Below are 14,377 nucleotides of genomic sequence, written 5' to 3' on the forward strand. Positions count from 1 at the left end.
CTGCTTATCTTTGTGATCTGGGGAGGAATGATGCCAAGGCTCATGAAAGCAAATGCCCATTTAAATACTGAGTGCAGGGTGTTTATGCCTCCCTTTTCTTTTATGCACTTGAAATTTCTACACCACTCTCACTGATTCTTTCTTCAAAAAATAAGACATACAGTTCATATTTAGAAAACACAGCTGGGGGACAATTCATGAAATTTTAGTCATTTTTCATTTTACAAAAGGGTTTTTGACTTTATAATAGTAATCACCACAGGGGTCCTTTATATGATAACTTTCTCCTTAAAAATTCTCTTGTGTTATGATAGACCAAAATTCAGTTTAGATTTCCCCTTTCTTCTTTGATGAGTGTGAGGTTTATCTGTACTATATATGAGCAGACTGCACTCTCTTTCCCAGCTGGATATCCAGTGGTTTGTCTGCTATGGTAATTTTGGAATTCTGGCTTGTGAATAATGCTTTGAACAATGGATTATGAGTTTTCTCCAAAATGAAAGTCGTTTATAGGAATAGTATATGCACAACAATTCCTTTTCTGTACAAGTGGTATCAGTCATAAAATTAGATATCTGTACAGAAAATACTCATAATGAAAGAAGAAATTTGCTCTGTACCTAGGTAACTTGCAAGAGACCAGGGGACAACTCTTAAGTATCTCTACTATTTAAATATCTGTAGACCTCATTACCTGGGTGAGCACAACCTGCAGGCTACAGGTACCTCAGAAACGTATGTGATTTATCACCATGGAACCAGGTAGACAAGAAGGCAGGAGTCATGTCTTATCATTTACCTTAAAGCCTAACACCATGCATGAAAGAAAGTTAGCCTTCAAGCATTTGCTAAAGCATTTCTAAAAGAAAGAAGAAAGGAAGACAGGAAGGGAAAAATGAAACATGGAAGGCAAGGACCCAAATTCTGGAAACAAATTTCTAGAAGAGGAATTATTAGATAAAGGGAGTCTGCATGATGGTGCTGGTGCTTAATATTGAGTTTCTGGAAGAGGAAAGAATCTTATTTCATCTGTTTAAATTTTCTAATTCTTCTTGCTTGTTTTGGTAGGTTATTTTTTGGATATCCATATTGAAAGAAGTTAAGCCACCATTGGAATGTGACTGAGAATGCTTGACAGGAATTGTTGCCTCTGTGTTAAATGTGAATATTCTCAATCTTCAGTTGTAGGCCTCTCACTCCAGACAAGTTTCTGAAGAGTTAGTCGCCAGGAGCTAAAAGCTAAACTGGAGAGCTATACAAAAAATATTGCCAGCTAATTTCTCTTCACTGTTTTGAGAAACGGTGTTTAAGATATGGAAAACAAGACAAAACAAAACAAAACCCAGCAGCACTATCCACTTCTGAAATGACAGCTTATGCTTGATGTCCATTGAAGAGGGCATGTGGTGTAATGGGCACTGGGTATTACATAAGACTGATGTATCACTGACCTCTCCCTCTGAAACTAATAGTATGCCATGTTAATTAATTGAATTTAAATTTAGAAAAAGAAAAAGTAAAGTAGCGATCTGCCCTAAAATAAATAAATAAATAAAATGATAGATCATGGTATAATCAAGGAGAATCAACAATTAAAGAAAAAATTTGTAGAATTAGAAGGGAAATTTGAAAAGTTATAACAGCAATCAAGTTGTAAAGGAGAGTAGGAAACAGAATATCCAGACCCATTTTCTTTTTTAATCTGTTTTTAAAATTCCACTATAATATACAGTGTTATATTAGTTTTAGATACACAATATAGTGATTCAACACTCCCATGCATTACTTAATGCTCATCACGATAAATGTACCTCTTAATCTTCATTATGTATTTCACCCATTCTCTACCCACCTCTCCTGTAATAACCATCAGTTTGTTCTCTATATTTAAGAGTCTGGTTTTTTAAAAATCTTTTTTTGTTGTTGTTGTTGTTCATTTGTTTTGCTTCTCAAATTAGACATGAGTGAAATCATATGGTGTCTTTCTCTGGTTGACTTATTTCACTTAGCATTATACCCTTTAGATCTATCCATTTTGTTGCAAATGACAAGATTTTGTTCCTTTTTATGGTTGAATGATACACCATATCATCTTTATCCATTCATCTATTGATGGACACTTGGGCTGCTTCCATAATTTGGCTATTGTAAATAATGCAGCAAACATAGATGTGCTTTTATCCTTTTGAATTAGGGTTTTTGTATTCTTTGGGTAAATCCACTACTGTAATTACTGAATTATAGGGTAGTTCTGTTTTTAATTTTTTGAGGAATCTCTATACTGTTTTCCAGAGTGGCTGTACCAGTTTGCATTCCCACCAGCAGTGCAGGGGGGGTCCCCCCCCCCATCCTCGCCAACACTTGTTTCTTGTGTTTTTGATTTTAGGCATTCTGACAGATGCGAGGTGATACCTCATTGCCGTTTGATTTGCATTTCCCTGAAGATGAGTGATGTTGAGCATCTTTTCATGGATCTGTTGGCTATCTTCGTGATGTGGGAAACAGAGGCAGAAGAAAAATTATTAAATTTCCTTACCCACTGACAAGCCCTTAAAACAGGCAGAGTGACATTCCTCTAGAGACTCAACTGCCTCCACCTTAACACTTTGCTAAGGGCAAAGGGCAATCGTAGCCTGATGGACCCCTACCCCCAACCAGGATCCTTAAATCTACTTTAACAATTCCTTTGGAAACTATCTCTAAACCTTCCAAGATGCCAGTTAACAGTCATTCCCAAGCATATGGCCCATTGATATACATTTAAAGGTCTCACCACAAAGGTTTTATTACCATTAATGAATAACTTTTCCCCAACAATAGCTAGCCCCTCAAGGTCCTGGAAACCTTGCTTCCAAAATTCCTTAGAGACTTAGGCCATCCCTGACCCCCTCCCAGCTTGCAAGCATATAATAGACCATTCCTCACAGCCCCAGGGCAGCAGCAATTCCTGCGCACAGGTCCTGTCCCCATGCTTTAATAAACCATCCTTTTGCACAAAGATGTCTCAAGAATTCTTTCTTGGTCATTGGCTCAGGACCTCACCACACCGAACCTCACTTATATTCTAAGACTTCTTTATCATTTGTATGTCTTCTTTGGAGAAATACCTGTTTATGTCTTCTGTCCATTATTTAGTTGGATTATTTTGTTTTGTTTTCGAGTTGTATAACTTCTTTATATATTTTCGTTACTAACCATTTATTGGATATATCATTTACAAGTATCTTCTCCCATTCCACAGAAGTAGATTGCCTTTTAGTTTTGTTGTTTATTTCCTTTGCTGTCCAGAAACTTTATATTTTGAAGAAGTCCCAATAGTTTATTTTTGCCTTTATTTCCCTTGCCTCAGGAGGCAGATGTAGAAAAATGTTGCTACCACCAATGTAAAAAAAAAAAAAAAAAGATTATTGCCTGTGTTTTCTTCAAGGATTTTTATGGTTTCAAATTTCACATTTAGGTCTTTAATCCATTTTGAGTTTATTTTTCTGTATGGTGTAAGAAAGTGGTTTAATTTCATTCTTTTGCATGTAGCAGTCCAGTTTCCTAACACCATTTACTGAAGACTGTCTTTTTCCTATTGCACATTCTGGTCTCCTTTGTTGTAGCTTAATTCACCATATAATTGTGGGCTTATTTCTGGGCTCTCTATTCTGTTCTATTGATCTATTCTGTTCTATTGTGTCTATTTTTGCGCCAGTACCATACTGCTTTGATTACTACAGCTTTGTTGTATACCTTGAAATCTGGGATTATGACACCTCCACTTTTTTTTTCTTTTTCAAGATTACACTTGCTATTTGGGTCTTCATACAAATTTTAGGATTATTTGTTCTAGTTCTGTGAAAATGCTGTTAGTGTTTTGATAGGGATTGCATTAAATCTGTAGATTGCTTTAGGTAGTATGGACATTTTGACAATATTTATTCTCCCAATCCACAAACATAGAATATCTTTGCATTTCTTGTATTATCTTCAATTTCTTTAATCACTGTTTAATGGTTTTCAAACTACACGTCTCTCACCTCCTTGATTATGCTTATTCCTAGGTGTTTTATTATTTTTGGTGCAATTGTAAATGGCATTGTTTTCTTAATTTCTCTTTCTGCTGCTACTTATTAGTATATAAAAATGCAACAGATTTCTGCATATTGATTTTGTACCCTTTTACTTTACTGAATTCACTTATCAGTTCCAGTAGTTTTTTGGTGGACTCTTAGGGTTTTCTATATATATAGTATGTCACCTGAAAACAGTGAAAATTTTACTTCTTCCTAACTGATTTGAATGACTTTTATGTCTTTTTCTTGTCTGATTGCAATGACTAGGACTTCCAGTACGATGTTGAATAAAAGAGCTGAGAGAGGACATCCTCCTCTTGTTCCTGATCCCAGGGGAAAAGCTTTCAGTTTTTCACAATTGCGTATGTTGTTAGCTGTGGGTTTTTCAAACATGGCCTTTAATATGTTGAAGTATATTATCTCTAAACCTACTTTGTTGAGGGTTTTTATCATGAAGGGATGTTTACTTTGTCAAAGGCTTTTTCTGCATCTATTGAAATGGTCACATGATTTATATCTTTTCTTTTGTTAATGTGATATATCACATTGATTCATTTGCAAATGTTGAACCACTGGGGAATAAATCCTACTTGATTATGGTGAATGATTTTGTTAATATATTGTTGGATTTGGTTTACTAAAATTTTGTTAAGGATTTTTGCATCTATATTTATCAGGGATTGGCCTATAGTTCTCTTTTTTTGTGCTGTCTTTATCTGGTTTTGGTATCAGGGTAATTTTGGTCTCATAGAATGAATTTGGAAGTTTTCCTTCCTCTTCTATTTTTTTGGAGTAATTTGAGAAGACAAGGTGTTAACTTTTCTGTAAGTGTTTTGTAGAATTTTCCTCTGGAAATTTGGGAAAATCTGGTCCTGGACTTTTTTTGTTGGGAGTATTTTGATTACTGATTCAATTTCATTGCTGGTATTTGATCTGTTCAAATTTTCTATTTCTTCCTAATTTAGTTTTGGTAGGTTATAAGTTTTCTAGGAATTTATCCATCTTCTAGTTTGTCCAATTTATTGGCATATTAATTTTTCATAATATTCTCTTATAATCCTTTGTATTTCTGAGGTGTTGGTTGTTACTTCTCTTCTTTTAAAAAATTTTTGATTTAAATTCTAGTTAGTTAGCATATAGGGTAATATTGGTTTCAGGAGTAGAATTTCGTGATTCATCCACTTACATATAACATCCAGTGCTCATCATAACAAGTGCCCTCCTTAATACCCATCACTCATTTAACCCCTCTCCCAGACCCCTCCCTCCACCAACCCTTAGTTTGTTCTCTATCATTAAGAGTCTCTTATGTTTTTTTCCCTCTCTCTCTCTTTTTTCCCCCTCCCCTGTGTTCATCTATTTTGTTTCTTAAATTCCGCATATGAGTGAAATCATACTATTTTTCCTCTTTCGTTTCTGATTTTGAGTCCTCTCTCTCTCTGAGTCTGGCTACTTATCTATTAATTTTGTTGATCTTCTCAAAGAACAATACCTTTTTACTGTCTTAGAGTTCTGTAGGTCAGAAGTCTGGGTGGGCTCAACTGGGTTCTCTGCTGTGGTTCTCACAAAATTAAAATCAATGTGTAGGCAGTGGTGTGCTCTTACCTGGAGGTCCTGGTAAGGCCCACATTCTTGCTCACTCAGGTTAGTGGCAGAACTCATTTTCTTGAAGCTGTAGGAATGAGGTTCTTGTTTCTTGCTGGCTGTCACCTGGGGTCTATTCTCTTCTCCAAAAGGCTGTCTGCTTTTCTTTTCATGTGACTCACTCTATTTGCAAAGCAGCAGTGACACTTTGGGTCCTTGTCATACCTCTAATCTCTTTGACTTCTACTTCTACCAATAGCTAGAGAAAACTCTCTGCTTTTAAGGGCTAATGTGATTACATAGGGCCCACTGAGATGATTTCCCTATTTTAAGGTCAACTTTACTGTATAATATAACAGGAGTAATATTTCATATTCAAAGGCTTCAGGGATTGGGGTGGGACATCTTGGAGGCATGTATTTTGAAATTCTTCCTACTACAATTACTTACCTTTGATTAGATCTTGAATCTGCTTCCTGGGAAAAACTCCCATGTCCCATGTGTCCACTGATCTCTGTAGGTCTCCATTGTCTACAATCTTCTTGGCCACATTTGGAGTAGAAATTAAGGAATATGCCCTCCTGGGGAGTAGTACAGCTTTTGCAGTCCACCTTCTGTTAGTATAAAGCTGAAGATCCCAAAAGCTGTTTTCTAATTTGAACAGTTGAACTTTTTCACTTTGGCTTATGTTTCTTTGTAAATATAATTCCCTCACAAACCTAGACTTCTGTCCTATTTTCTTCTATTTGATTCTATGTGCCAATAATCATACCCCAAATCCTTTCCCAGTCATAATTATCAAGATGTATTTCTTTATTTTCTCAGCTCCATTCTTCTCTCTCTTTCTCTAATTTAATGGTGCCTACATTGAGTTCATTTCAAACCACACATATCCTTAATCTGGTTTTCCCATAGGCTGAGTTGATCTGAGTTCAACTGAAAAATTTTATTGGTTCTTTCCCACTGAAAGCTCTTTTTATTCTTTCTGTTTAGAGTTTAGAAATAGTCAGGCTTTCTAAGTCTTCAGTCTGAACCCTCTGTATTTTTTTTTTCTTTCTACTGCCAAAAAGCCAATTCTTTCCCAAGTGCTTCTTTTTCTTACAATATGTGCCAAAGGTTGCCAATAAAGTTTCACATGGATTTATTCCAGCCACTTCTCCTAGGACTATAGGCTGCCCATGGTCTGCCTTTCAAGTTATCATGGGAAATACTTTGCCAATTTTTTTTTTTGTTTTGTTTTATTCACCACATGAGTCACCATATTTCTAGCTCCTGAAATTAGTTTTCTTGTTTTCTGCTGCTTGACTGCTAAGCCAGTGCCTTGCATTTTGAAAACTTGAAATTGAAGCACCCCATTATGGTTCAAATCTATGTATTAATCAGAGTAGGCTAACTGCTATAAAAAATATAACAATTTCAGTAGCTTAATACACTAAAATTTTATTTCTTGCTCATGGCACAGCTGTATTCTGTGAGTGCCCATTCAGAGATCCAGCTTCCATCTAGTGGTTCTGCCATCTTCTCAGGCCGCAGGTCCTCAACTAAATCCTCTGAATTTGGTAAGAAGTGGGGAAATAAAGACAGTGTGAAATATTGGGCAGGAGAGTCTACTTTAGGGCATTACATCTGAAGGGTCTCCACTCCCCTACATCTAGCTGCAAGAAAGACTGAAAAATATAGTCTAGCTGTGGAAATCATGTTGGTGAAAATACAGCAGTCTCTAGCACAGCAAGTGTATTAATTCTAAAAATTCAAAGAGACAAAAAACTTAAATACAGAAAACAAACTGGGGGTTACTAGAACAGTGGGTAGGGGGATGGGTGAAATAGATCAAGGGGATTAAGAGGGCACTATTTTGATGAGCACTGAGAAGTCTATAGAATTATTGAATCAGGGGCATCTGGGCGGTGCAGTGGGTTGACTATCATACTCTTGGTTTTGGCTTAGGTTGTGATCTTAAGATTGTGAGCTCAAGCCCTGAATCGGGCTCTGTGCTCAGTGGGGAGTTTGCTTGAGGTTCTCTCTCCCTCTCCCTTTGCCCTTCCCACTCATGCTCGATCTCTCTCTAAAATTAAAAAAGAAATCCTAAAATAAAGAAAATTGTTGAATCATTATATTGTATACCTGGAAAAAATTTATAGGCTGAGGAGTTCTAGGAAACTAAGATTAGTCAGGGATGAAGGAGAAAGAAAGGAAACAATCCAACCCCCAAGAGGTAGCCTATAGTACAATGACCAAGGCCTAGGGACTTTGGGCTTGGTTCTGGGAAACCCTAATATCTAAGGGGATCTAATTCAGGTTTAGGGCAAGATTGTGGCTCAGCTCCATAAAATGAGAAGGCATTTGGCTACTGCCAGAGGTTTGGAAATGTGCTTTTATTTTCAAACTCAGGTATGTGACACTATATAGTTCAATGCTAACACACCTGTGTGAGGTTTAACAACATTAAGAACTGACAGCCAGTGATACACAAATCCAGCATCTCCCTCTCCATTTACTCTGCCAGCTTATACACATGGGATGATATATATGGATTTTGTGGCAGTCAGAAGGTGAAGGCCCTTTTAGGAGGTGATATCAACAATGACACAAACTACACATCACTGAAACTCAAGATAGGCACCAGAGTCTTAGGGCTAAGCAGAAACGTCAGACCGGAGGCATTTGGAGGGCAACTTTTATTTTAGATCAATATCACTGTTGGAAAGACAGGGCTCATTTCTCTCCATTTCACCAGCCTTGGTAACGTTCCACCTGCTTCTGATCTAACTTTGCTTTTCAGAAAAGAAATGCCAAAGAGTACTTTTTTCAGGAATGCCCTTGGAAGTGTGATTTCTCTTACAGTTCTTCTTTTCTTCAACCTCTCTTACTCATAGTATATTTTGAGTGAGGGCCTATGTCTGGAAGTACTCTTGCAGGCTTTTCTGTGGAGCAGCTGGAGGTTTAGGAGCTCACTGTAGCTGCTCTCCTGGCCTTTGTTTTAAATGGTAACAAAGGCGGGAACCCTGTGGCCAAGTGGACTGTGGGCCAGCTCAGCCTGATCCTTCTTTAAGGGAGGCTGAGACTAGACATTGCCAGCATAGAGTTCTGCCCCACAGCTATTGTCTCTGGGGCCCCATTTGCATCCTGCCGATGACTCTGAAGGCCTAAAAGATTTTTCAGTGTGTCCAGTCCCTTGGTACAGCAGGGAAAACCATTCTTCCAGGACGCTGAAGTCCCTCTGCTTTGATCTGTACCTCTTTACCTTAATGGCACATTCTTGGTCAACCCTGACTTGGGCTTCTCTCACAGTGGTTTTCTAGCCACTGTAAAGGATGCCCCCCACCCTACCTTAAAATAACACACTATTTTAGAGAAGGGCTGATCTAGGTGGGTCTTTTTGAAAGGACTGATTGCATCAAGCCCAGTCCTTGAGCTTGGAAATGGTGTTGCCAATTAAGTCTCATTTCTGCTCTTTCATAGTGTAGGCTGAAAAATAATAGAGTAAGTCTAGGCTAATAAAGATATTTTTCTTATTGAGATAGTAGCAGTGGTGGTGCTGGGACTGAGAAGTGTGCAAAATGTCAGCTGTCTCTAGGCTTCTCTCTACCACCTTGAATTCTCACTTGTTGTTTTGGCCAACATTCAGTGACACCCTCCCATGTATCAGCCGCCATGCTAGGTACTTACCCCAAAGAATGGGTAAGATATGGTTCTTGTCTTTGAGGAAAAATAGTACATACACACACAGAGTTATTGTGATATACTGTCACAAACTGTCAATAATGAAGATGTTTAAAAAGTGTCAGAAAGTAGGGTGTGGCCCATTATGTAGAGTATGGTAGGGAGTTGGAGAGAGGTAATTAAAGCCTGTATGGAGGGGATAATTTTTGTACTTGGTTCTGAAGAGTTACCAGTAAAAAAGAGGAGAATGGCAGTAGAAATACTGGTGAGTAGAGGAACAGAACTATGAGAAAATGATTTAGTCTGGGAACCAGAAATAATCTGGAGTGGCTGGAGGGCTACTTGGGGTAAGTGGGACTGAAATGTAAGGTATACAGTTAGGAGACCACTGGAAAAGGCAATTTTGTGCCAGCGCCAGTCTGCTTGGATTTGAATTCCAGGTCCATAATTTACTAACTGAATGTACTTGGCAAGTTGTGTTTTTGGGCTTCAATTTCCTTATCTGAAAATGGGAGATTGGTACCCACCTTATACTTTTTCCTTTTTTTTTTTTTTTTTTTGAGGTTTAAATGAATTAATACCTATATAATACCTAGAACAGTGCTTGGCTCACAGTAAGTTCTATGTAAGTGTTAGCAACAAAACAACATCAACAACAAAACAAAAACAAGAGCAGAACAACCACAATAAAAACCCACAAGAGACCAACACCCCCCCACCCTACACACACAACAGATGAGGGATGAATGAAAACAATGGCTTTAAACGTGGAGCAAGAAGTCAAATTGGAGGTGGGATGTGCTCCTTCAGTTTTATGCTAAACAATTGGGAATGCTCTGAAATATACTTGGGTTGGAAATCCCATTTGAACTAAAGCACTTAGGTGCGACTGCACATTTGCATGTGGGCACACAGGAGCTGAAAGCATAAGGTGTCTCCTCCTTCACTTGAGAGGGTGGGTTAACTGCTCTCAATAGGAGAGGACAAATAGGGAATAGACTGTGTTGTACAAAACTTAGAATTAGCACTTGAAATGGAGACCAGCAAGTTCACTGTTGAAATCATGAGTTTTCAGTGTTTTTCAAACATCTTAAATCCATGTGGAGAGCTCATTGAACAGGTGCCTAGTGACTGCCCCACACCTAGTGAAAATTCTGTGGGTTGGCTTTATACAGAACACACACTGAGAGCACATGTTTGGAGGGTTGATGGCTTCATGCACATGCATGCTGTGTGTATGTATGTATGTGTTGTGTGTGTATACAGATGCATATATATTAACTCATATCTTCCCATTTCATTTTAAGCACTGGTCTAAATTCAGCCTAAATATTTTTCTGAGAAAACTTTCCTACTTCTGTAAGAGAAACTCTTGGTTCCAAAGGGGAGAAGGGGAGGCTGGAGGAGAGTCAGTGAGGATGAGATAGGAAATGGGATGATATTCATGTTGTGACTCCAAATTCTGGGTCTGATCATCAGGGTGAGTGTTAGCCTGTGGACATAATTAATTCTTCTTGATTTCTGACTACAGAGAGGGAAAAAGGGGAGGGAGAGTGAGCTTCTTACTATCTCCTGCAGTGAAGGTGTTTTATTTTCCCCCGCCATCTGAGCTAGGGGCACATGAATTTCCCTTCTGTTCGAGTTCCTTGGTAAAGGTGACTTCATCCACAAGATGCTTTACGAGGGCAGTTTGGTTGATCTTCTGAGAACATCAGTTTTTGTGTATGCACAACTCCCACACGGGTGCTGAATGTGAAAGAACCCTCCTCATTTCCTGATGGGTTAGTGGCAGCATACCCACACCCGGCCTGAAACACTATGCTTGGGGAAAGGGCAGTCAGCTGTGTGCTGGAGCAGGGCACCCACTGGGTGTCAGGTTTCCTACTGCTCTGCAGGTTGCTCATGCTGGAGTCCTGAGCTCCACCATGAGTCCCTCTGGGCTGCTGAGCAAGTGGATCTCCCAAGGGGCCCATCAGCCTGCTCCACACAAGAGTTATAGGAATTGTAGAGCCCCAGTACAACAGTCAAGACCAGCATCACTGTGGCCATCATCCAGATGACTTGCCAGTGCTGACACAGTTTGGGATACATGACTTGTAAGAAATGAACCAATTCTTCAAGTTTGCTGTCAAATGAAAAAATAGGAGAAGGGTTTAGTATATTAGGAACATTAAAATTTTTCCCCAGGTGATTTTAATGCTACCAGTCCATAGCCTTGATATTGGGAGCTACGGGGCTAGAACCCTCCTTCTTCTTGTTTGATCATTCATTCAGTCATTCATACATGCCCTCATGTATTCATGAGATGTTCATTGGTACCTGAACTCTCTCTCAATCCCCAGGATACAAGGTTGGCTGACCCACACTCCCATGCATGAAGATGGGACCAGCATCTTTTCTGTACTTAGTGGTATTTAGTGATCAGTTCCAAGTTATAATCTGTCCCCTGCCTTCATGTTCTGATGCATATTTTATTGTCTTCAGTTCCCTATCGGACTGCATTCAGAGTAGAAGAACTGTGCTAAACCCCTAGAAGACTCTCCATGTTCAAAGGTAAATGAAAAGGAGCCAGATCAACCTCAGGAGCTCACCTCAAACCATCCCAGGGGCAACCAGAGGACTAGTAGCCTCCAGCAACCTCTCAGTGGCTTAGTCTGATGTTTTCTCAACCCCAGTAATCTTCACTCTCTATTTTCCCTTCTTCCTTTTTCTTCCCTCTTCACTCTCCCTTTTTTTCTCTCTCTCCTTTCCTCTCCCCCGTCACCATTTTTTTGCTGCTTCATTCCCTTTTTCCCTCTTCCTTTCTTCCCAACTGCTTTTCAACTTTCCCCTCTCTCTTTGTAGCCTAGTGAAAAGACATTTGGTCATATGACCTTCTTTGCAGAGTCCATTCTTCTAGCTTTCTAGTGAAATCCTGGACACATTCACTAGGTTGGAATTTTTTCCTATTTCTAATCCCTAATCCATTCCCTAATCTATTTCTAATCTATTTTTTAAAATAATATAAAAAGTAAGGATACTGAGGATCACCAAATGGAGGAGGTGAGAAAAATGACAGGAGGGCTTTATGAAGATCTGGAGGCACACATAAACACTGTAATATGCAGGCCATTTGCTGAGAAGTAGACAGCTCTAATTTAGTTAGTAGAAAAAAGATTCCTTATGACTGTTGGAAAGACTCAACAATACCTTCCTTGGAAAGGGACCAGAGGCTGAGAGTGCCTGCCTCAGATGCTAAGGTACCGATTGGTTTCTCGTTCTCATAGGAACCATCTGATGGTTGTTTCAGGAACAGTTAGGCAAAGCAAAAAAGAGAGCACATTAGTTGAGGGGCAAATTAATTTCACAACTGTTGGGAAGGGACACCTTGGAAATGGAAGCTTATCTTCTTTCAGCCTTGTTTAGATTCTTTAGTTCTATTTAGATATAACTGGATGCTAAAATGCAGTCTTTCTTTGGGGCTGTGTCTCCATGCTTCAAAATAAGCTTCTAGAGTGGGGAGAATCCCACTGTCATCCCACTCTGAAGTGGAATTTAAGAGCAGGAGGTCAACATCTGGCTCTGTGACTTTTAGCTGGTCCCCCATTTATAGCCTATGAAGGAGTTAGAAATAGAATTAGATTAGAAAGAGAATCTTTGTAGAAATCAGCTTTTGATTTTTGACCTTCCATAAAGGAGAATGAGTTGGCTTCTCTCTCACATGGGCCTAGGGAAGAGGGGCTTCAGAGATGCTGCTTGGAGAGCTTGATATGTTGAGGCTTGGAGGACATAGTAGACTGGTGTGTGCCTCACACATGAGCAGTTAGAAGAGCAAGAATCTTGCTGACATGCTTGATAGCATCAGAATGGTGGGACATGATATGGAAAGCTGTCCTTCTACCAATAGTGAGCCAAAGGGGCACATTTCACCTCAACTGGTTATAGTCAGGAGAAGGAGAGCTGACATGGGGTGTCACAGATTCTGCCCAGAAATGCTACTTAGAAGCTGAACAGTGAAGGTATACTTCCAGTTGCCCAAGGATTGAGAGGGATTTTGAGCGACTAGTTAGGAGACATGCATTTGACCTCATAAAGGGACCAGCAGCTGAGAGGACCTGGGCAATGGTATGTATGGTGGGAGATGGGAGGAGCGGTTTTCTCTAGAGGTCCTATAAAGCAACACACTAACTAAAGTCAGCAAGTCAACTTCAAACCCCTGCCAAGCCCTGCAGATTGCTCATCATACGATTCAACTAATACCTTCCCAACCCCTTCATCTCAACTCCCTTTCCTAGTGTTGATCCTAGAGAGGTCAGATGCTACACTGGTAAACTGGAGAAGGTAGAAGTGCCAGTGGGATAGAGGGAAAGAAGTCACACTCCCCATGCCTACTATAAGCTTCTTTCCTGAAGCAGATGACCTGCAGGAAAAAAGAAGGATAAACTTTAAAAGTTCAGGTTTTTTACTATTTTAGAGAACTGACCATTTTAATTAATGAAATGAGATTATTCTTGGGACTTAAACATGACCAGAGGACTTCTGCTTTCTGAGAGTTACTGGATAAGTAAAGGAATCAGCCTAATATTGTCTAAAGGGCAGAAAGGCTAAAGTTTTCTGTTGCACTTCGTGAGTCTCTCTTGTTTAATGTATTTCTTAATGTATTACTTAAAACATGTTGGGTTGATTCACCCAAAGTTCATTTTAAAAAATAAGCTGATCCTCCAGAAAGTAATACTTACAAGAGATTACATTATTATACAATTGACCCTTGAACAGCATGAGTTTGAATGTGCAGATTCACTTTAATGTAATTTTTTTCAGAAAATATAGTAGTGTAAATGTATTTTCTCATAATTTTCTTAATAACATTTTCTTTTCTCTAGCTTAATGTATTATAAAAATACAGTATGCAATATATATAACATACGAGATATGTGTAACTGTTTATGTTATTGGTAAGGTTTCAGGTTACCAGTATACAATTAGTAGGTAAGTTTTTGAGGAGTCAAAAGTTATACTTAGATTTCTGACTGTGGTGGGTGGGTGCCCCTAATCCCCACATTGTTCAAGGGTCAACTGTACATTATTATAAC

The 14,377-nt window shown here is 38.9% G+C and overlaps 1 protein-coding gene across 13 annotated transcripts in view; it reads right to left on the reverse strand.

Annotated features, from left to right (window-relative positions):
- Window positions 1-7,998: 7,998 nt before the first annotated feature.
- IRAG1 (inositol 1,4,5-triphosphate receptor associated 1) overlaps window positions 7,999-14,377 on the reverse strand; it is a 142,355-nt gene continuing 135,976 nt past the window's right edge. For all 13 annotated transcript variants that reach the window (XM_059136119.1, XM_059136091.1, XM_059136129.1 and 10 more), the window contains one exon: window positions 7,999-11,430. In XM_059136119.1, coding sequence (XP_058992102.1) covers window positions 11,187-11,430 — 244 coding nt within the window. In that variant the 3' untranslated portion in view covers window positions 7,999-11,186. The remainder of the gene's footprint in view (window positions 11,431-14,377) is intronic.

The sequence above is a fragment of the Mustela lutreola genome, chromosome 1, assembly GCF_030435805.1.
Source record: "Mustela lutreola isolate mMusLut2 chromosome 1, mMusLut2.pri, whole genome shotgun sequence".
Taxonomy (NCBI): Eukaryota; Metazoa; Chordata; class Mammalia; order Carnivora; family Mustelidae; genus Mustela; species Mustela lutreola.